This window comes from Onychostoma macrolepis, chromosome 13, assembly GCF_012432095.1.
Source record: "Onychostoma macrolepis isolate SWU-2019 chromosome 13, ASM1243209v1, whole genome shotgun sequence".
NCBI lineage: Eukaryota > Metazoa > Chordata > Actinopteri > Cypriniformes > Cyprinidae > Onychostoma > Onychostoma macrolepis.
Genome location: NC_081167.1, coordinates 1,809,996 through 1,834,092, shown reverse-complemented (window position 1 = coordinate 1,834,092; position 24,097 = coordinate 1,809,996). Strand labels below are relative to the sequence as shown.

At 37.2% G+C, this 24,097-nt stretch overlaps 1 protein-coding gene across 1 annotated transcript in view; it reads left to right on the top strand.

Annotated features, from left to right (window-relative positions):
- The window catches only part of pcsk2 (proprotein convertase subtilisin/kexin type 2), a 55,313-nt gene extending 32,056 nt beyond the window's left edge, over window positions 1-23,257 (top strand). The window contains exons 9-12 of the mRNA XM_058796878.1: window positions 5,403-5,618; window positions 8,413-8,513; window positions 11,423-11,650; window positions 21,515-23,257. Of these exons, the coding sequence (XP_058652861.1) occupies window positions 5,403-5,618; window positions 8,413-8,513; window positions 11,423-11,650; window positions 21,515-22,004 (1,035 nt within the window). The 3' untranslated portion in view covers window positions 22,005-23,257. The remainder of the gene's footprint in view (window positions 1-5,402; window positions 5,619-8,412; window positions 8,514-11,422; window positions 11,651-21,514) is intronic.
- Window positions 23,258-24,097: the final 840 nt, after the last annotated feature.

Sequence of the window (24,097 nt, the reverse complement as noted above, 5' to 3'; positions counted from 1 at the left end):
GCACACAGTGTCATACAAATACTAAACACCATCATGATAACACTCATGCCACTAAAATAATGCAATTAGTATTAATTTAACAACATTAGATGTTACATAAAACCCTAATGTACATGATAAAAACAAAAAACAAAAATAATCATAGTTATTGCTCGCCACTGATACAAAGGGAACATACCATTAGCTAATTAACAGATTTTTACAATAGTATTTTTACAGTCTTGTACCAATACAATTTCCGTCATTTTTTATTCAGACCACAAGCATTCAAAGGCATTTATGTGTTGCATCCATGCAGCCTCATTACAAAATAGCTTTGACTCCTCAAGACTCTCCAGGAGTTCTCCCACATACTGTATGTCAACCTTGCAAAGTCTCCTCGCGTCACACTAAATGTGTCATTTAGATGCACATTCCCTGTCCGTGACTGCTGCCTTCACAAATTGCCTCAGTTAATGGGTATAAATGGTGCCGAGTGCTCCTCTGCTGAGCAGGATTTATGAGGGCGCTCCACTTGTCAAGCCGAGGCATCGCACAAAGTAATCGCTGTGTGTTTTGAGCAGCCCTTTGCAATTGAAATCAGATTGGACGAGAATAGCAGTGATGGGTGAAGACCGTCTGTCCCTCAGGCTTCCTCACTGCAGTTGGAGAGGACTGAGGTTTAGCCTGGGAGTAATAGTGAGCGCTATTTAATCATTACGAGGGTCAGATGGCAAACACTTCTTGTATGCTTCATTTATTTATTTGTAGGATGCCACAGTGCTAATGAAACGCCAGATACAGTTGAGCATTGCGGTTTGGCTGCTGGTGACAGTGTGTTTGGCATAATGTCAGTTACCACAGCAAATCATCTCGACTTGTCACTCAGAATTTGTGGTCACTGTACAGCAAATACGCAGCAGACATATAAAGATATATGCAATCTTTCAACCCCAGTGTCATATCCTTGTAACACTGTATGATTATGCACAAAATACACACAATGATAAAAGAAAGAGGAGAAAACTCTAGAATTGATTTCAGTGGATCTAACTGTAGGACAGTCTTCACATTTTTGCTTCAAACCCTGTGGAACGATGGCTTTGTGGAAGAAATCTGGGATCAGTCCCAATGATTATCTGCTGATAAACTTGCCACAAATGCTGTCAATAGACTAAATAAAGCAAGAATGTTCCTTTAACCAGCTGACTTTTGATTGACGAGTTTCTGTTTTGCTGTTGGACACTATGGCAATGCTGGTCCACCAGCTAGACTAGCAAACATATCAAATAGTAAAATATATAACCAGCAATACACATTCTGTGTCTATTTAATTTAATTCCAACAAGAAAGGCGATATAGGTAATGCAAGTGTGCGAGACAGAGTGTGATGCACAAACAATACCGGAGTTACAGAGTAACTTAAATACAGGACAAACGAGGGAAATAATGACAAAACACCTGTGCTTATTAAATGAATCACCATGACATCTAATAAGTGGCGGGAAATTAAACAAAAGAAGACAGGAAGTAAAGAATACAAACTACAAGTCCATGAAAACAGAAACTAAAATAAAATAGCTGAAAGTCTGTGAGAGTAAGTAGACATTACACACGTCCAATTATTGAACCCTGGTGCTGTGCTGAAAATTACCTTTTAAAAATTGCTCATTGTGCTATATTATTACTCCGCCTTTTATCCACCTATTTTCTTTTGTATTACTTTGAGAAACTAATTGATCTGAGCACCTCAGAGTTTCAGTGAAAAAAAAGAAGCAATATTTGTGGATAATTTGGCAAAATTCACTCAAAAACATGGTGCATAAACTCAGATCAATACAGCCGATCAATCAGCTCCAAAAAAGACATAGAAAACTGTGCTAATTGAAGGAATACAAGATGCTAAAAAACATCCGGTATTCGGTAATAATAGCATATTGAGAGATTTACAAACAATTAACAAGCTAAGTGTAAGGTTGGGGAAAAAAATCTTTAAAAGTACAAAAATGATTGAATTTTGGGGGGAATTTGTTAACCCTGTGTGAGCGCAGTCAGTAGGTTTTATTCCAATGTGACATTAACTAGCATTTTCAGGGAGAAGAAAATACATGAGGGTTAAATATGTCAGAAGGTAAGCGTAACCTGGATCTTCTCAAATGTTCATCATCTTATTTTAGGAAGTTTTCTCCCTTGCCACCGTCACCTTTGTCTTGCTCCATGGGGGATTTGTAAGGCACTTTACTGTAAAGCTGCTTTGAAGGAGTGAAAAGCAACCATACAAATGCAACCATAAAAACTTTTCAGACTTTTGACCGACCTCAAATCATGATTGAGGAGAGGTGTGCTTTTACTGTTCCCAGCAATCAGGCCTGGCATTTTCACCTGGCAGTTGATAAAAAATTGGTGAATAATCCCACAAACTTGTGTTGAAGGAGGACCCCGAGTCATTCTTGAGAGCAGAATATCACAGGGACTTCAGGCACTGTAAGAAATCATGTGTACTGTAGCAATGTGATAGAAACTACTCATAATTATAACCCATACTGAAGTCATTGTCATGACACTGCATTGTGTGAATAGCTGCACAGACGCTCCTGTTCCTGCTCTTTGACCAATTGTTCCTTCAGTCGTCTGGAAGAAATGTTTTCCCTCCCACACTAAACAAAGCTTGTTACAAAACCAGCAGTGCTTAAAGCACAACCCTTTGTTTTAGCTAATTGTTCCAGAGTTCAGCTGATGGGTCTCCATTCATTAACAGCAAGAGAGAAAGAGAAATAGAGAGAGAAATGACACCAGTTGAAGTTGTTTGTGGTCTGTAATATTGGATCTTTTCTTTTACAGGAACCATAATATTAATTTAATCAGTTGAGCAAAATGTAAAAAGAGTTGGATCATGGTCCAGGCCAGTGGTGGGGAACGTTGATCCTGGAGGGCCACTCTCCTGCAGAGTTTAGCTCCAACCCTGAAAAACCCTGGAAAAAAAAAATACCTAACTGCATCCTGAAGACCTTGATTAGCTGCTTCAGGTGTGTTTGATTAGGGTTGGAGCTAAACTCTGCAGGGACACCGGCCCTCCAGGATCAACGTTCCCCACCCCTGGCCTAGACCAATGGGGCCAGTACCCTGAGAGGTCTGACACCCAGAAACAAGGCACAAATGAAAAATTGATATTGATAGACAAAAACACTCAAATAGGTGCCTCTAAATGTTGGCACAGTGTGAAATAAACTAAGAAATGCAACATAGGTTCATCTGAAAACATGCTTCTACCTTCATTTTTATTCCTTTTCACACAAATTATGATTACAGGAGCAGATGATTGATTTGTGCTGTATTGAAAACCCTATGCACCTTTGGTGTTCACGTGCAAAAATGACCAGCCTACAAAAAATAGCTCATAAATTTCTCGTTATGCCTCACTTGAAAGAAAACAAGTTGATAAAAAGATTGACTCTAGCATTTGGTGATAAAATAGCATAACAAGAAACTTATAAGCAATTTTTTATAGGCTGGGAATTTTTGACTGGGAACACCACTAGTGTAACAAGGTGGAAAAAAAAAAAAACATTCCCCCCCAAAAAAGGGGGAGTTGTTTTACCCTGTTTAAGGAAAGTCAGTACGTTTTTGTTTAATCTGATAACATGAACATTTTCGGGAAAAATTATTTCCTCTCCGGGTCAAAATGAGGGGTAAAGACTTGCGATCTCAAAACACTTACTGTAGTGCATAATTTGTTCATTAATTTTGATGTTTGCATCACATAATCAGTTCCATATATATGGCTTTTCCTATGAAGTAAACTTGCTCGGTAGCTCACCTGGTAGAGCACTGCACTTGCATTGTGGAGTCCCATAAATCACAAGTCACGACTCTCTATAACAGATATCCCTCGATAAACTCTTCTTATTTTTATCACAAAAATAAATGATGAGGATGTTGTGAAAGGCAGTCATCTGTGGGATATATCTTTCTGAGGTGAAATCAGGTTCAGGACGGTTCCAGTTGTGTGCTATTGAGTCTGGAAATTTTTACAGCAATATTCAATTTGGTGTGCCAAAGTCATCATAGGTGCTTTAAAACATGCTTTTGAAACACAATCGCTTTTTCCGCAGCATGATAATACAGAGTGTGACAGTGATAAAATGATGGGGAGCTAATCGTTTCATCCATTTTGTGTCTGAACAATGACTCTCAGATGGAGTCGGAGGGATGCATTGAGCTAGGAACTAAATCAGAGCGTATCTCCCGATCAAAGATCAAAGACTAGTCAAAGTAAGATAAAAATGTGGTTGCTTCAACAAATGTGTTTTTTATCTCACGTTGTGCTCAATGTGCTTTTGTTAACACTATCACTTTGGTTTAGTGTAGGTGGTACGAATGCAATAAAGCTTGAACTTCTTAGCGGATCAAAACTGCTGCGATATGTACAATGACCAATGTAATAAAACATTGCCAGATTAACATTCATCTGTTTCTGATAAATTAAATACACTTTTAGCACCACTCACTGGACATCTAAACGTGTTGCAAAACCCACAAGAAACAATGTTTCGTATCATTTTACAGAAATTACAGGCACATTTTTCCAATGAGTCAGGGTTGAAGAAATGAGATGCGTTTTTGGTCTCTAGCACTTCCTCGGCTCTAATAATGCCTTCTGAACACCTTAGCATAGCTTCGAGGTTGATGAAGTCCAAATTGCAATGTATTAAACACGTGGTGTGTAATTGTGGCTTTATTGCATTACACCATTGTGACTTTGTTTCTCATATTAGCAAACAAGTTTTATTAGCCCCTTGACAAGTCACATTTGCCAAACATAAGATTGGGGTTATTAGATGCTGAATGAGTCATTTTGATATAAAATCTAAATTATGAGAAGTCATAAAGTTTCTGTAGCGATTGCAGAATGTGAAGACACCATCTTATTTTCTTATTTGTTTACTCCAAAGAGGCTGATGCCCAGGGGTCTGGAAGCACCGTAATCTCTCCTCAATGTGTTAGCATGGTAAATCACCACGTACTGTTCAAATAACAATAATCAAGCACCCTTTTAAGATCACAATTGCACTGTACAAATTTCCTCCTGTCAGGTGCCTGCCACTATAAAACACAAAGCCTAAAGAAAAGAGCGCTTTTGCATTCAGCTAAAAGCATCAAAATTATATGTTCAGACGAGAACCTTAAACACAATGCCTGTGCCTGAATCATCGACACTCAGAGGAGAGTTGTAGTCTTTAAAAGGTCTCGAAACGCCTCTCTTATGTCTTGTTGAATTACTATGCGAGTGTAATTTGTATGATAAATTGAGTAAATCTGGAAGGCTCTTGAAGAGAAATATCAAAGAGCGTGGACTGCTCCTTATTGAGCTGTAGCAGGTGCGAGTGCTGTTTGTAATCGTGCCGTTCTTGCGTGTCCGACAGGGCCGAGGTGGGAAAGGCAGCATCTATGTGTGGGCCTCCGGAGACGGTGGTAGCTATGACGACTGTAACTGCGACGGATACGCCTCCAGCATGTGGACCATCTCTATTAACTCGGCCATCAATGACGGACGCACCGCGCTCTACGATGAAAGCTGCTCCTCCACCCTCGCCTCCACCTTCAGCAACGGCCGTAAACGAAACCCTGAAGCAGGCGTGGTGAGTGTGTGTGTGTTTATCGGTGTTTCCTACAGATTTAGTTTGTTTGAAATGGGGGGCACCAACTCAGTCCTTAAAAAAAAAATTACTTGCAAAACACAAACAAAGCCATTTTCCACCCCAAATTATGTTTTATTAATTATTATTTTTAAAGGCACAATGTTGTATATATAATTATATTAGGTGGCCTTAACTACTTATATTTAAATTAATAATTTGATACAATGCACTTATTGTGTACATACATGTTCTTACATTGTACTTATATTGTTAATAATACCTTTATGTAATTACATCTGTAATTAATTTCTGTAATTACATTTATAATTACACTGTTGACCCATCCCTTACACCTTAACCCACCCTTAAACCTACCCATCCCACCAAACCTGTCCCTAACCTTACCCACATCCCACTTTAATAGCAGCAAAAGTGTTTTGCAATACAATATGAACACATTAAGTACATTGTACTTATTTTTTTATGTAAGTACAGAGTAGTTAAGGCCACCTAATATAAAGTGTGACCTAACATTTATTACAACATTATTACAATGGTATTACCATTTATTACTATTACCGTTATTACATCTTTTATACATTGTTTATATATACACTGTTTTAATATAATGTTTGTGGTAATATATGTTATGTATTGATAGAAATAGATTTATTATTATTATTATTCCACTATAATTTCAGACATATTATTATGAAATTTATTTGATTTAATTATAATGCCCTTTATACAACATTATTACAACATCACCATTTATTATTTTAATTCTTATTATTTTATTATATCCACTTTTATATTTTATATCATCTTCTTATATTTTACTCTTTTTATTTTTATCACTGGATGTTGTGAAAGGCAATCATCTGTGGGATATATCTTTCTGAGGTGAAATCAGGTTCAGGACGGTTCCAGTTGTGTGCTATTGAGTCTGGAAATTTTTACAGCAATATTCAATTTGGTGTGCCAAAGTCAATAGGTGCTTTAAAACATTTTCGAAACAGCTTAAAACACCTTTTTTAAAGCTTTTAAAACAGCTTTTGAAACACAATCGCTTTTTCCGCAGCATGATAATACAGAGTGTGACAGTGATAAAATGATGGGGAGCTAATCGTTTCATCCATTTTGTGTCTGAACAATGACTCTCAGATGGAGTCGGAGGGATGCATTGAGCTGGGAACTTAATCAGAGCGTATCTCCCGATCAAAGAAAGCGTCTGAGATGAAGACTGTGGTTAGTCTGTCAGAGGAAAGGCAGGAATTGCCTCGTGTCAGTCCGGATTCTCTCAGGGTGATCAGGGCTGCTTGGGTTTGGTGTTGTGAGTCGCCAGTTTATCGCTTCTCTCTGATTGAGCACTGAACAGAAGAAATGAAACTAAAAGAAATGGCAAATGATTACATTTTTTTAATTAAAAAGGGGAAGATTATTAGTGAATTATAAACTTATATTTTGATCAGTTTGTCACACAAAACGTTAGAAGACACAGTTAAAATAAATGCAGAAATTAACAGTTTTTATGTTAATTACATGGTGTCTATTTGGGACTTGAGAGAATTTAAATAATTGTCATAATATCTATAATACAAAATATAGCAGACAGGTTTGGAACAACATGAAAGTGAATAAATTATGAAAGCAATTTCATTTTTGGATGAACAATTTCTTTAAAGACAGAAAATACGATAATATGTCTTGCTGTTAATGTTAATGTTTAATGTTTAGTTAGGTGATACTTGTGCGGATTCGGTGATTACATTATGAAGCAAATGAATTGATATACACTGCATCTGAATTTCTTATTTATAGCTGTTTCTTCATTGTTAACATGATACCTGCGACAGCTTTAGGAAAAACATACACAAGATTTATTAACCAATATTTTTCACAGACAATGATATCCATTCAAATATATTCACACAAATTAGGCCTACACCACATAAAACAAAGCACTAAATAATTCATTTTTTTTGACTTTCATCTCATTGCTTTTAGTGAGGTTTGCTTACATCAGTCAAAATTGGTCACAAGTACAAACGCCCATCTCTGGAGGGTAAATATGGATGCTTCTTTCATCTCCTGCCTTTGATAGATCATGAAATGCCGGGCAACTCCAAAGTCTACATTACCTCAAAGTGTTGTGACGAACAAAGCTTTGGGATTTTGTAGGGTTTTCCTCACTGCACAAATGAACCAAGTGCTTCATTACAAGTTCTGTTAATCATCAACAAACAGGACAGGAAGGGAAATTTACTGAATTGCATTTAAACAAATTCAACACAGTCACACAACAGAGGAATTTCATTGGGCCAACGCAACAACAAAATGAGCAGGAACAAATCATTTTTATTTTGCTGTTTCCACCTTGTACACTTAAAAAAAAAAAAAAATTCTATTAAATTTAACAATTACAAAGATTCAGCAAGCAACATTGAATTAAATGAAACATTTTAAGGTAAAAAAAAAAAATGAAACATTTGTGTTTTTAAATTGTATTTACTATTTTGAAAAATCACTTTTTACAGTGTATGTTGGTTTGACTTCTTGATGTTATTCCACTATAGTCAAAAAATATGAATTGATCTAATAACAATGATCTAATGTTTTTGGAAATTTAAATTTAACCCAGAATTATGCATCCTGTTTGCTCCCTCTGAAGTCAGTTCAAAACTGAATTAGAATTTCAAAGGCATTTTTCACCTGCTGTTTGTTGAAGTGTAATCAGAATATCATTGGCACCAATGTTTAATTAGGCTTTCTCTTTGTCTGCGTCTGTCTCCAGGCCACCACGGATCTGTATGGAAACTGTACACTGCGTCATTCAGGCACATCTGCTGCCGCCCCTGAGGCCGCTGGCGTGTTTGCCCTGGCATTGGAGGCCAAGTATGTACACTTCTGCTTTCCAGCACACAGCTCTGATGAGTAGCGATCTTCTATCAAAGATTTATGAAACAATAAGGCAGCGTTGCTGGCAGAAGGCAGCTGAGATCGTAGATTACTGCTGACGAGGATTGTGTCAGAGCGCAGCACCACAAGCACAACTCCCGCTCTAAAACCTCCCTCGTGTATGATTGATACCCTTTAACACGGAAACCGTGCTGATGCCAGAGCCGAAGCTGCGTTCCTGGTGATTAGAGAGTTGAATGATGATGTTACCGCATGACCTGCCAACAAATAAACTCGCTGCTTCACACTCCTTTACTTATAAGTCTTACTACTCGATTTTAAAACTTACATTCCACCCAAAGCCTTTTTTTGTAACATTCAGTCATCCATTCATTCTCCAAACTTCCCTGAACAGATGGCCAGTCTATCACAGTCAGACGTTCAGTAAACAAGTACCTGGCCAGAAAAAGTAGCTGGAGCAGCACGATAAATGTGTGATTGTTGCCCTGCTGGAGGAAAGGAGGGTATCACTGTTCATTTCTGAGACCCTCGGGTGAGACGCTTCATATCCACATACTTTCAGCCGTTGATGAGGAATCAAATTGGCGTGTATGTCGCTGATCACCTCATGAAAAGGAAACTGAAAGTCGCTTTTGGTTCAAGCCAACAATTACCCATGTTTCTCTGAATGCCAGGAAACAAATCATATTTGGCTGCATCTGGCACTTTAGACTCATTAGAAGAGTGTGAAGCTCAAGACTCGATATTTCATGTCGAGGAACCACACTGACTGAAATCAACTACAGAGAGCTATGACTAGTGCTGTCAATCGATTAAAAAATAACTAATTAATCGCACATTTTTTTCTGAAATTATGTGAGATTAATCCCACCTAACATTAAAGTTTTTAAATACACTTTTATATTGAATTAATTTCACATTCAATCTCCAAATTAATGTAGATGAAACACAAAGACAGTATATTTTTTATATTTGTTTAATGGCATCTTTTTTGTGACTGAAGCCGAGTATCACTAATACCTGTCACACAGTCAGAAGCGCATGATCTCGAGGTGGAGGAACAGACAGTGATTTCAACAGCAACTGTGTTCATTACACTTGATTGAGAAAGCTTTGTAAGGAGCGACTGGTGGGAAAAAGGCTGTTTTGCCACATCATTTCTGCCTCCGTTCACACATTTCAGTAGGACATTACGGTGTCAGGACTGGTGTTAATAACTGTTGACACAGCCTTCCCTGTGTAAAGTCTTTGTGTTTGCTCAGTACTAAATAATGATGTAGGTAGCGAGAGAGCAGGTCTCTTTGTTCAGCCAAATGTAAATCCACATCATAAATGGCATCTTATTTGCATGTGTTTGTATATTTCAGCAGTACTCAGAGGAGTGTAGTGCAGTATGGTTCAGGGCTGGACTGGAACAAAAAATCAGCCCTGGCATTTTCGGTCCAAGCGGCACACTATGATCAGAAGTGGCCTAGTCATATTTATATGTGTGTATACCAGACCAATTCTGATACCAACTGACCAAAAGACAAGAAAGAATGAAAGAGTACATGAACAAGATTTGCAGCCATTTGAAATTAGAGGCCGCCACTGCATTTTAATCACAATCCAAACAAAGATGCATGAGCAGTTACTTTTTATTTAAATTATATTGTATCATTTCAAAATAGTCACAGTATGCTAAAAATTCCAATTCATCCCCTGCCAGTAGGTGCAACAGTCACAAAACAGCGTTTCCTTGGTCATCGCTGTAAACAAAGCAGAGGTACTCTTATTAACACTACATTAATATGCATTATATGGAGGTAAGATGAAAAGAAAATGCCATCAAAACTTTTCTGAAGACAGAGATACATTCATGTAAACTCCCACCCCCAATTTAGTATTTAGGGTTTTCTTTGAATATTTCGAGCATCGTGATAAGTGAGCTTGCTGTGCTTTCTCTGCTAGCGCGTCTGTTCTCGTGTCCTGCCTCTGGCCTGCTTATAGACTTTGCAATACTTCCCCATATTTCCAGGGTTGAAGCAATACAATACAAACCAATGGGCAGTTGTCCCTGCATGATTGCCAGATTACCAGTCCAGCCCTTTAAGTTACATTAAGTCCATCGATGCATGGTTAATTTTTTTTTTTCATATCAAAATGTCATAACTGGTTCTTCCAGTGAAATGACAGACTTCTCTTCAATGACGAATAAACAGGACTTCTCCAATCATTTAGTGCTCTTAAACTCCGCCTCTGTTGTTGAGAGCCACACCCACATCTCAACATCCAATCAACAACCAATGCACAGAATCAAGTCCCTGCCTTGCTTTTTTTTTTTTCTTTTTTGATCATCCGTTACTCTCAGACTATATGAAAGACAAGCAGCTTGATCTGGCTCTTCTCGCTCTTGATTTAACTTGAGACTTCTGAGCTTCTGTCCATGTATCAGAGTTCACCATAAAAGCAGTACTGAAGACCTCCAAGCCATTTTCCTACGATCGCTAAGGGTTCCAGTATTCCAGAGAGCTGTGTATTAATAAAATATAAACCTCATGCCTCATATTTGAGTTTAGTTTTACTGCCAATCTCTAGGATTAATGGTCAGAGTATGGTCAAAGATATCCGTTTCTTCTAGCGCTCTGTGCAAATTGCTCTTCATCTTGAGTCAAGCTACATGAGAAACCATATGTGTTTTTTATTGTGTTGTTCCATTGCTATGTGCACTTTGCAGGAAGACATTCACTCAATAGAGCACATTTTATATTGAATGGATATGATAACTATTAGGATTGGGAGCTTGAAGGAGGCTTGAATGATTCAAGTTTATGACAAACAGCAGTCATGCTAGTGATTTTCTCTCCTAGGCTTGACTTTATTTCTTTTGTTGTGTTTGCCTGCAGTCCGAACCTGACGTGGAGGGACCTGCAGCACCTGACGGTCCTCACCTCTAAGAGGAACAAGCTGCATGACGAGGTGCACCAGTGGAGGAGGAACGGTGTGGGCCTGGAGTTCAACCATCTGTTTGGATACGGCGTGCTGGATGCTGGAGGAATGGTCAAACTGGCGCGGGAGTGGAAGACCGTCCCGGAACGATTCCACTGTGTGGCTGGATCCGTGCAGGAGATACAGTGAGTACGAGAACACAACAGAAAAAACAACCATGCTGCTGCAACCATTTCACTGCAGCAGTCCGACAGTAATATTTCCATATGAACAGGATGTTGGAGACAAATGTAGAGCGTGATTTAATGGATCATTAGATCCACCAGAAATTGACTCGTTTTTGCATTTGCTTAAGTGGCCACCGCAACTTCCAGTGCAGTGCAGTATATAGAAATTGTAAGAATATTAAGCACAAAATTAAATCTTGAGGAAGTTTTACACAACAGGACAAAGCAATATTATCCACTTTCGCATTAAGGGTATTTAAAGCTTCTACTAAAACTTTATGGTTTAAATATAATATACTAAAATGTTAAGTTTACTGTGGCTAATGATTTTTGACCAACAGTTACATGACAGGAAGAGTTTTTTTGAGATTTTTAGCAGAAACACAAATGCAGTCTGCATTCATAGAGTCAATTGACTGAATTAAAAGGTAAAAGGCACTGAAAAACCATCGCAAGGTCACAAAGTCAGAACAAGTAATTACATTTTAATAAGTGATTATGGAGACAAACATTTTAAGAACACACAATGTTATTCAGTTTAATGAAATCTGACCTGTAAACCCAAGCACAAAGATGTTTGATCAATCAAGGGTTGAGCTAAAACAAACACAAACTCCAAAAATGGTGCCTGATGGTTTGTAGGGAAAGTTACGTATTAATTATTCACAAAATAAGCACTGTGACATCATATCCTGTTGGCCATATTTATTATGGGGTCATAAATGTACATTTTAGATACTATTTGTGGCATTGCCTGGTAATCATTATTATCCTACCCTGTACAAAGATGATTTTTCTAAGTTTTAAAGAAAAAACTATTTCAGTCTTTCTATTTCAGCAATTTCATGTTTAGTTTGATGGGATCATTTCTAAAACTATTTCTAATTTTCTAAATTATGTTTGAATGGTGTTTCTAATATAATAACATTATATAATACTTTTCATCTGTGTTTACACTGGTCTTGAAAACTGCTTTCTGTGCTATAGTGCCACCAGTCTCGCTCTTTTGTGCAACAGCAAAGTGATCTAAAGATTAATTTAAATGTAAGTACATAGTAGTTAAGGCCACTCAATATAAAGTGGGACCATAGTTGACATACTGGTGAAAAAAATAAAAATAAAATCTTGCTTTGTTGCACGCGATTGATCACTCCAGTGAATGGCTCCATAGGTATCTATAGTTTTTATGCAAGGACATCATTGCATCTTACATTTACATCACTAAACCAAGCTCAGTGTGAAAGTCCCTGGAGTGCCTAAAACACAAGATAAAGCCATCATACACACATGATGCATATCAAAACAGAGGGGAAATGTAATACAGCTTTGATTTCAGAATTCACTGTGGTGTTAAATATTATTTTCCCTCTGTTTTGATATGCATTACCTGTGTGTGATTGTGGTGTTATCCGGCCGCTCTGACCCCCTCTGTGCTCTGTGTGAAGGCATATTGCATGTGTCGCCCTCCTGACTCTCCACACTCTGCTGCTCTCGGCCGCTCGTTCTCACATCTGCTATAATTAGTACTCTCCCACTCACTGCTGGGCACTGCATGCTATGGCAACAGCCACAATTACGCCAAGTGTGTGTGTGTGCACTTGTTTGTGTAGGTGTCTTTGTCAAAACCTCCATCGACAGTGTCAGCCCTCGTATCATACCTCACACAGGGTTGGTGGGAGTTCTGGCGAGTCACAATTCAAGAACAGCAATTAAGCAGCGGCGCAGTAGAGATGTGAGTGAAGTGTAATGAGTGGAAGTTGTCCACTGACTAATGAATGCTTCCACGCGCACATGAAACTAACTACAGAACACATCGCAAGTGTCACTGTCGTCAGGAAAAATCAGGGTTTAATTGATTTCGCCAATCTGGTGTGATGGCATAAACGTACCTGCGGGCACATTTTAGCAAGACGTTTCGCCGCAGTTTCATAGAGAAATGTCCACTGAGTGGCGCTAAAACACAGGTTCAATACATAAATCCTGGAATGTTTTTATTACGTTGCTTCAGGTACGTATTGCGGTGGTTCAGAATTCAAATATCCGGGGACCGTCGCTAAAAGTTAATGCTGTATCATGTTGGAAATATGCCCTACATCAAACCCAACCCTAAACCTACCCGATAGTGTTAACAAATGCAAAACTGATATGAAAACGTATTTGTAGATGCAACTATGCCATTTCAACTTCCTTTTACGCAGATTTGAACTGTTTTGTCGAACCGTAGTTACACGGGACTTGAACAGGAGCTCCTCAGCTCTCAAATTCGTCTCCGTACTCCGTGAGCTGAACAAACCTACCGTCTATGAAAACCCATAGATATGAAGCTGGATATGTGTGATGCTAACGTTCAAAAGCAGCAGTTTTCAAATCTCCCAGCATAGTCATAACGTGATATTCTTCAAGTAATTGTGCGAAAATTACACTTTATTAATCGAAACTTTGTAATTTGTGTGAAAAGGAATAAAAGGTGTCGGCGTTTTACTGCCTCTAGTGTTCATTTCTTTTGGAAACTGCAGTGATTTGTACTTATTGGTACGTATTTCGTGTCTCGCTAAAAAGTGCCCCCAGGTACGTTTATGCCATGAGACCAGGTAGGATTTCGCAGGAGTTCCCTGAATCTGTGACTGTCTGAGCCATTACAGGATTCAGCCAACCTTCTCACCTACATGTGATAATGATACATGACCGTTTCTATACCTTTTCTATGATATTACAGTACTTTTTTAACTCTATCAGCTAAAAAAAAAAAAAAGTTAAGCAGTTTTCAAAAATATGCTTTTTATATATTCACTACCATTTAAAAGTTTGGGATCAGTCAGATTTGTATTTTTTATTTAAGTTTCTTATGCTCATCAAGGCTGTATTTATTTGATCAAAAATACAGAAAACCTGTCATTTTGTGAAATATTATTGCAATTTAAAATAATAGTTTTTATTTTAATATACTTTAAAATATAATTTGTTCATGTAAAGCAAAGCTGAATTTTCACCATCATTGCTCCAGTCTTCAGTGTCACATGATCCTTCAGAAATCATTCTAATATGTTGATTTCTAATCAATGTTGGAAACAGTTGTGCTGCTTCATATTTTGGAACCTGTGATACTTTTTTTCAGGATTCTTTGATAAATAAAAAGTAAAAAAGAACAATGTTTAATCAAATACATATCTTGTGTTACAATATACACTACCGTTATTTTTTTTTCTTTCTTTATATTTTTGAAAGTAATGAATACTTTTATTCAGCAAGGATGTGTAAGGATGGATAAAAAAGTGATAGTAAAGACTTCTCTCTTCTTTCTTTTTAACTTCTCATTCATCAAAGAATCCTGAAAAAAAGTATCACAGGTTCTAAAAAAATATGAAGCAGCACAACAGTTTCCAGCATTGATGATAAATCAGCATATTAGAATGATTTCTGAAGGATCATGTGACACTGAAGACTGGAGTAATGATGCTGAAAATTCAGCACTGCATCACAGAAATATATATATATATATATATATATATATATATATATATAATAAACAATATTAGAAATTGAAATAGTATTTCACAAAATTATTGTTTCTTCTTTGTTTTTGATCAAATAAATACAGCCTTGATGAGCATAAGAGACATTCAAAATTCTTACTGATCCCAAACCTTTGAATGGCAGTATACCTTACAAAGCACTTCTTAAATCATTTTAGATAGATATGAAATGTTGTTTTGTTGCAGAGTAGTTGTTGCAGAGCTCACACAAAGCTATACAGAAACAAAAAACAAGCTATTCACAGGCAGCAAATGACACCCAGTGGCCCACCTTTTGTCTCCAAATGTAATTAAAATGAAAGCATGAGCTCATGTTCCTCCTTATTTGCTATCAATAACAGCATTCATGAATTTCAGTCCCACTCTCTTTTCTTTATAATTCTCACTGGTTTCATGGCTCAGTTTGTCTCTCAGAGTTCCCTGTTCACTGATGTGTTATAAACGAAGCTGTTAATTACATTTGCATAAAATCAGGTCACTGCAGTTCAGGTACTTTAATTTTCATAAGTCAATCAGATTTGGTACTTACACACTATTTGTATTTTTCCTTAGCTTCATAGACCTCAATGTACTGTGTTTTGTCTTCATAAATTATTACAGATAATAAACGTAACGTTGCATACATTTGTTGCACATAAATTATGAATTAACACACAATGGTTTTCTGAATTAAATTTATTCTTCTTGTGCTTACAAATAACACCCATCACTATGGACGCCATGGGATACAAAATAAATGGTTTCACTTTATTTTGATGGTCCCTTTAACACGTTCTGTTGACTATGTAACTTTGCATCTACATATCTACCAACTCTCATTAGAGTGTTAGTAGAGTATTAGTAGACCGGTAGGGTTAAGGTTAGAATAAGTTGGCATTCTTGCAAAGTTACTTATAGTCAGTATCTGTTGGGACACCATCACAATAAAGAGCTAGGAGATATTAAGAAGATAGTCTACTAATACTCTAATGAGAGTTAGTTGACATGTAGGTCAAGTCACGTAACCTTTATTTATATAGTGCTTTTAACAATGCAGATTGTGTCAAAGCAACTTTCCAATATCAGAATAGGAAAATAGTGTTAATAATGTAAAATGACAAGATGAAACATTCAATTTTCAGTTAAAGGCATTTCATTATTGAATTCAGAGATGTCATCGTCCAGCTCAGTTCAGTTTAAATAGTATCTGTGCAATCAAGTCGACGATATCGCTGGAAATGAAGTGTCCCCAACTAAGCAAGCCAGAGGCGACAGCGGCAAGGAACCAAAACTCCATCGGTGACAGAATGGAGAAAAAAACCTTGGGAGAACCAGGCTCAGTCGGGGGGCCGGTTCTCCTCTGACCAGACGAACCCGCAGTTCAATTCCAAACGCAGCAAAGTCAGATTGTGTAAAGGACTCATTTGGTTCCTGAGGTCTTGTCCTGATGGCCATCTAGGTGACGAGGTCTTCACTGGGGATCTGTCTCTGGGGCTCATCTAGGTGTCCTGATCTCAGCTGACATTCAGGGCTGTAGAGGTCATCTCTAGGTGCTGATCCACCATCTGATCTGGATACGGACTGGATCGGGTGGCTACGGTGATCTCGAAATAAGAAAGAAACAGACTAATATTAGCGTAGACGCCATTCTTCTTACGATGTAACAAGTACATTGGGTGTTATGGGGAGTGTTCCCGGTTCTGGTTGAACTAATTAATGCAGCCTAATAATCCTTTAACGGATTTGAATATTAGAAGCGTATTACTGTATTATGTGTAAGCCAGGTTAAAGAGATGTGTCTTTAATCTAGATTTAAACTGACAGAGTGTGTCTGCCTCCCGAACAGTGTTAGGTAGATTGTTCCAGAGTTTGGGCGCTAAATAGGAAAAGGTTCTGCCGCCCGCAGTTGATTTTGATATTCTAGGTATTATCAAATGGCCAGAGTTTTGAGAACGCATTGGACGTGGAGGACTATAATGCGATAAGAGCTCGCTCAAGTACTGAGGAGCTAAACCATTCAGGGTTTTAAAAGTAATTAACAAGATTTTAAAATCTACACAATGTTTAATAAGGAGCCGGTGCAGTGTTGACAGAACCGGGCTAATGTGGTCATACTTCCTGGTTCCAGTAAGAACTCTAGCTGCTGCATTTTGGACCAACTGTAGTTTGTTTATTAAGCATGCAGAACAACCACTCAATGAAGCATTACAATAATCTAACCTTGAGGTCATAAATGCATGAATTAACATTTCTGCAATCGACTTCGAGAGCATAGGTCTCAATTTAGATATATTTTTAAGATGAAAAAAATGCAGTTTTACAAATGCTAGAAACGTGGCTGTCAAAGGAAAGATTGCTATCAAATAACACACCTAGGTTCCTGACTGATGACGAAGAATTTACAGAGCAGCCATCAGGTGTTAGACAGTGTTCTAAGTTATTAAATGTGGGGGTTTTAGGTCCGATAATTAACACCTCTGTCTTTCAGAATTTAGCAGTAAGAAATTACTCGTCATCCAGTTTTTTATATCGACTATGCATTCCGAAGAAATATAGAGCTGAGTATCATCAGCATAACAGTGAAAGCTAACACCGTGTTTCCTGATAATATCTCCCAAGGGTAACATGTAAAGTGTGAAAAGTAACGACCCTAGTACTGAGCCTTGAGGTACTCCATACTGCACTTGTGATCGATATGATACCTCTTCATTCACTGCTACAAATTGATGGCAGTCAGATAAGTATGATTTGAACCATGCTAATGCACTTCCACTAATGCCAACAAAGTTTTCTAGTCTATTCAAAAGAATGTTGTGGTCGATAGTGTCGGACACAGGGCTAAGATCCAGTAGCACTAATAGAGAGATACAACCACTATCAGATGATAAGAGCAGGTCATTTGTAACTCTAATGAGAGCAGTCTCAGTACTACGAAACAGTCTAAATCCTGACTGGAAATCCTCAGAGATACCATTTTTCTCTAAGAAGGAATATAATTGTGAGGATACTACCTTTTCTAGTATCTTTGACAGAAAAGGGAGATTCGAGATTGGTCTGTAATTAACTAGATCTTTTGGGTCAAGTTGTGTTTTTTTTAATGAGAGGCTTAATAACAGCCAATTTGAAGGTTTTGGGAACATATCCTAATGACAATGATGAATTAATAATAGCCAGGTGCAAAGTTAATTAATAATAGTGTAGGTGCAAAGTTACTTATTGTCAACAGAATCCTCAAAAGGGACCATCAAAATAAAGTGTTACCAAATAAATAAGTTAGTTGCGAGATACAAATCCAGAATTGTGTGAAGCTCACAATTCAGAGAAAAAAATTTGAGATAAACGGAATTGTGATTATATATATATAAAAAAAAGAATCTCATAATTCTGAGTTTACATTTCGCAGTTCTGTTCCTGCAGTTCATGGTTTCCACCACAAAAAAAGAAAAAAAAAAAAAAAATGTTTTATCTCACAATTTAGACTTTTCTTAGAATTGCAAGAAAAATGTCAGAATTGTAAGAAAAAATGTTAGAATTGAGAGAGAAAAAGTTCCAGTTACGTTTTTGATTTTGCCAAAAACCTGCTTAACATGAAAGTCTGTGCTTTTGACATTTAAGTGCTAAGTAGGCCAACGGATCTTACGTTTTCTTCTACGTTTCACATGGCTCTTTTAATAACTGTTGTTCTCATCACATCCACACCCTTGTGTCCTCTTGTGTGGCCTTTGGATATTTCTCTCAACTAGTTTCCCGGGAAACACTAGCCTCTCAAAGACTGATGCGCACACAAACACACCCACTAATCTGAGCACGTAATGGACCAGTCTGGGAGACCTGCCTCTGATAATGCCATTACATCCACTTTACACTCGCTCACTCCAGTCCTGCGCCGTTATCATCACAGCAGCACAAAACAGACCGTCAGCAGCGGCGGGCCACAACAAAGCAACCTTACAGAGGGGAAAAAACTCATCATCTGGTCAAAGCAATTGTTGGCAGCAGGATGGTGCGCCATTGAAAATAGAGGAACATGTAATCATTTTTTTCCGTGGCCCAGTTTTGAAATGGCAGTAGCTCAGAATGGCAGAAGTGTAGGGTTGTTTCTGAAATGAAAACACAAGCTTTGCATTGGAGCTGCAGATTTTGCACACATACTCTTTCAGTAATTATTTATTTGACATTTCTGTAGCTGTAGTGAAGCGCATTTGTCTGTGCCTGACGCTTGTATATTATGACCAGAGAGCTCTTCGCATTCATACCGGTTTATTAGCTAATGTCGCTGAATTAATATGAACTCTGTAAATGTCACCGGGAACAGATTTATCTCATCTAATAGTCGAGCTCACATATACTTTTTTCTGCACTGATTTAAGTCTGCAGAAGGGTTTAAAATCAGTGTGAAATATTAATTAACACTATATCTTTCTTAACCCTTGTGAAAAAGAAATACACTTTAGCATCCTTATAAAAAAGTATTTACTACAGAAATAATATTTAAGTGTGAACTGCATGTTATTTACAATTAAATGAAATGCTATTAGAGTGCTTTTTTGACCCACTTAGGACTTTAGTACATTTTTATGATTACAAGAACAATTACCTCTATTGTTTTTGAAATATGGTTAAAATGCACTGCTAAATGTACTGACAAGAATTTATGACAAATTAAAATATATTTAAATACATGACAGAAGTTTCAATAGAAATGACATTATATAAGAATATTTACAGTATAATTGCCCATTGTTGATTAAGTTAGATTAGGTTAGGTCTTTATTATAATCTTATGTTTATACATTGAAATTCTGTTTCAGTCCGATTTGCAGCATTAAAAAAGAAAAGAAATATAATTTTTACATTTTACATTAATATACATTTGACCTATAATATAAATAAATACTAATACTAATATATATATATATATATATATATATATATATATATATATATATATATTAAAAATATAGGAGGGCAAAGAAACTCAAAAATATTGCATAATGCAGTTGAAATTTAGTACATTTAAACATTTTAAATGTAATATCAAATAAGTGTACTTTAAAATTATTAAAACATGATAAAAAATGATTTGATACTTAAACTTTGAAGTAAATCTTTAATTTGACATTATTACAAAGCGCACACAAGTGTGTTAAGAAACAGTAAGTACACTTAAGTGGCCTTTTATTTAATATTATCTGCAACTACAGCGTTTTAAAATGCCATTTTCAAATTCAAAGTACTCTTAAGTACACATTCAGTACAATTAAACATACTTCTGTCTCACAAGGGAATGCATGTTTTTAGTGTTATTGTAAATAACGCTATTTAAAATGTCTGTCTTTGCATTGTTTTTATATTATTTTATGTAAACAGCGTGCTCTGCAACAAATTTCCTCTCCTTGTTAAACCCTCCTTATTTCTGTATGTAACAAACAAATTCCTAATGGATACAAACAAGTCCTATCCCACATTTTTACTCATTCAATATCCATTTACAGTATTCACATTTCACTGAGTGCTGAGAGTGCTGCACTCTTACTGATAGCTGAAAGCATCAAATCAAAACTAGATCTTTTTTATATATAAAATACACTACATAAGTATTGAAATGGAGACGTTTGTGAATGATTGCTGCTTGATTCCTACAAAAAAATCTGCAGAACTTCTCCACATGGCCTTTTCCCCCCCATCTCCATTGCTCCAGAGAGGTGATTATGGAAGAACATGACACTTGTCTGGTTTGAGATGCCTAGAGCACAGCCGAGGCTCATCTGTGGACGTTTAGTATTAACATAAAGTGCACCTGATAAAATGTCATCTGTTGTCTCTATATGTGACCCTGGACCACAAAACCAGGTATAAGAAATTAAGATACATACATCATCTAAAATCTGAATAAATAAGATTTCCATTAATGTATGGTTTGTTAGGATAGGACGATATTTGGCTGAGATACTACTATTTGTATTATAAATCTGGAATCTGAGGGTGCAAAAAAATCTAAATATTAAGAAAAAGCTGTCCAAATGAAGTCCTTAGCAATGCATATTACTAATCAAAAATTAAGTAAATTTATAATATCTTCATGGAACATGATCTTTACTTAATATCCTAATGATTTTTGGCATAATTTTGTCCCATACAATGTATTGTTGGCTATTGCTACAAATTTACCTGTGCTACTTACGACAGGTTTTGTGCTCCAGGGTCACATATGAGCCAGTTAGACATCGTCGGTCGCAGCTTACTCTTTTTTTTTTTTTTTTCAGCAGAATTACATGCAAGTAATATCTCGCTCTCTTTCTTTGCGCAGCAAAATACAGTCGGGCAGCAAACTGGTGCTGAGCGTCACGACCGATGCCTGCCAGGGCAAAGACAACTTTGTGCGCTATCTGGAACATGTGCAGGCCGTCATCACCGTCAACGCCAGCCGCCGCGGAGACCTCAACATCAACATGACGTCACCGATGGGGACCAAGTCCATCCTGCTGAGCCGCCGACCCCGGGACGATGACGCCAAGGTGGGCTTCGACAAGTGGCCCTTCATGACCACCCACACGTGGGGCGAGGACCCTCGAGGAACCTGGCTGCTGGAGGTGGGTTTCCAGGGCGAAGCCCCGCAGAGTGGCGTGCTGAAGGAGTGGACTCTCATGCTGCACGGAACACAAAGTGCCCCTTACATAGACCAAGTGGTGCGGGACTACGAGTCCAAACTGGCCATGTCCAAAAAAGAAGAGCTTGAGGAAGAATTAGACGAGGCTGTGGAGAGAAGCTTGAAAAGCCTTTTGAGTAAAAGTAACTAGCCACGTGCATGATAATATCATCTCTGTATTAGCGTATATTCCTAGCCCGTTCTCTCTCAGCTTTCTCTTTTTTCTTGTGATTATTTGATGAATGTCTGACGTGAGTCTCTCCTATTAAAGTGTATTCTCTGAATGATACAGCGGCCACGGAAACCATTTCGACACTTAAGACGCGCTTGGGAAAGTTTGAACATCATTGTGCCAAATATCAAAGCAAGTGGCATTTACATTAATGAAAGACAGCACAAGCACACTTTATAAGCAAACACTTCACTAAAAGACCTTTGTCAGGTTTCAATACAGTTCATACATCTACTAAAAGTCATCTGGACAGTAGCTGGCAAATTCATTGCAGCAGTACCTCAGAAAGTTAGTTCTGAGAATACCTCTAGCATCATTTGTATATATTTTGTTTTTAAATGCAGTGACATTCAGACTACAATGTGTGACTTGAGTGTCCAAATGTGTTTTTTTCGCACCGCTGTATGTCCCAGCGAGAAAATATCTTACTTTCAATGTTCCTTTTTTACTCTTTACAGAAATGTATATAAACCAAATATATCAATACTTTATTATGTTCTTGCTTACCCTGCTGTCCCCCACCTCTGCTGTACAGTTTGTGACTGTAAATCATTTTGTGTGATTCTCCTTAAAAGTTTAGTATCTTGCAAACAGAGCGGTGATATTTCTTTGTTTTTTGTTTTCTTTTGTGAGGAGAAGATTTTTATTTTATTTTATGAAGAGATGAAATGTATATCATTCTACTGCTTATGGCCAAACAAAGCATATTTCATAGCATTGTCTATATATAATAAATCTATTTAGCTGTTTGTTAAAGCACCTGAGTGATTAAGACAGTAATTTCCCAGCGGGTTGGGTGATGTGGGGTACAGTGGTTGAAAGTCTAACTTGGTAACCGTAAATCGATTTATTATAGCAAATAATTTCCAAGAAGCTTAGCAGCTAGCAAATGTACAGTTTTGAACATAGCTCATCCAATCAGAATTATAAGTACATTAGGTACACATAAACAGGTACATTTATTGTTAATAATAAACTGCATAAACATAATTCTTCATAATTCATAAATCTTTACTCTGGGCTGTTTTGGTTGCCAATCAATGTAGCAACTTTCTGTGATATTTTTTGTAGCTTCAGGTGTGTTTATAGGCATTTTAAGACTTGACGTTGTACCTTGCTTATCTCAATTTAAAGCTATCTGTTTTATAAATTGGTATGAACAAATACATCTCTGGCAAAAAAAAAAAAAAAAAAGTCAGAGTCCTCTACTGAATTCTGAATGTCATATTTCAGTATTTTCTCTTGGCTTTGGATCTTGGACAGAAAATTATGCAAAGGTCACATCTGTATCCCGCAAGGTCAGTTTCATGAAAAATTGATGAGTTTCTTTTTGCAACTGGCTCATGCAGAAAAGTGAAAGATTTTTGCTTGATGGTTGAACTAGCTGAACTCCAAGGGGCTGTCAGTAGAATACTTGAGTGATACTTAAGGCTCTGGTTTAACACACACACACACACATATATATATATATATATATATATACTTGTTTTTTTGTTTTTTTTTAAGCTGCATTGTCATTTTTACTGCCCCTTAGTCATCTTTATGTAGTGGTCTTGGACTTTATACTGTCATCTATTGTTGTGGATGCTCCACCATAAAAAGTTATCAATGACACTATTCTGAAGTAGAGGGTTTACTAGAGGGTATTAGAGGAGTTACCGAGGGTGAGTAGAATGCAGCTGGTCATGTGATCTCAACACGGCAGCCGCCATGAACCCCAGCTTTCCTTAGAACGCTCATCTCTTGTAAGAGTCAACACCAGAATTCAGCACAACACCAGAACAAGCCGGATCTGGCACCAAAATCCAATCTGGCACCTCAACCTCCTCACACCAATGAAAAACGGTCATGCTGACCTGTGGCTTGCATACATTTCATGAAAACACACGTATAATAATAATAATGTCAATTACTTTATCCCCTTTAAATATAAAATTATAATGAAAGTAGGAAATTAGATATGCTTGTTATCCATGCCATATTTTGGAGGTTATATTTTCATGGTAACTACT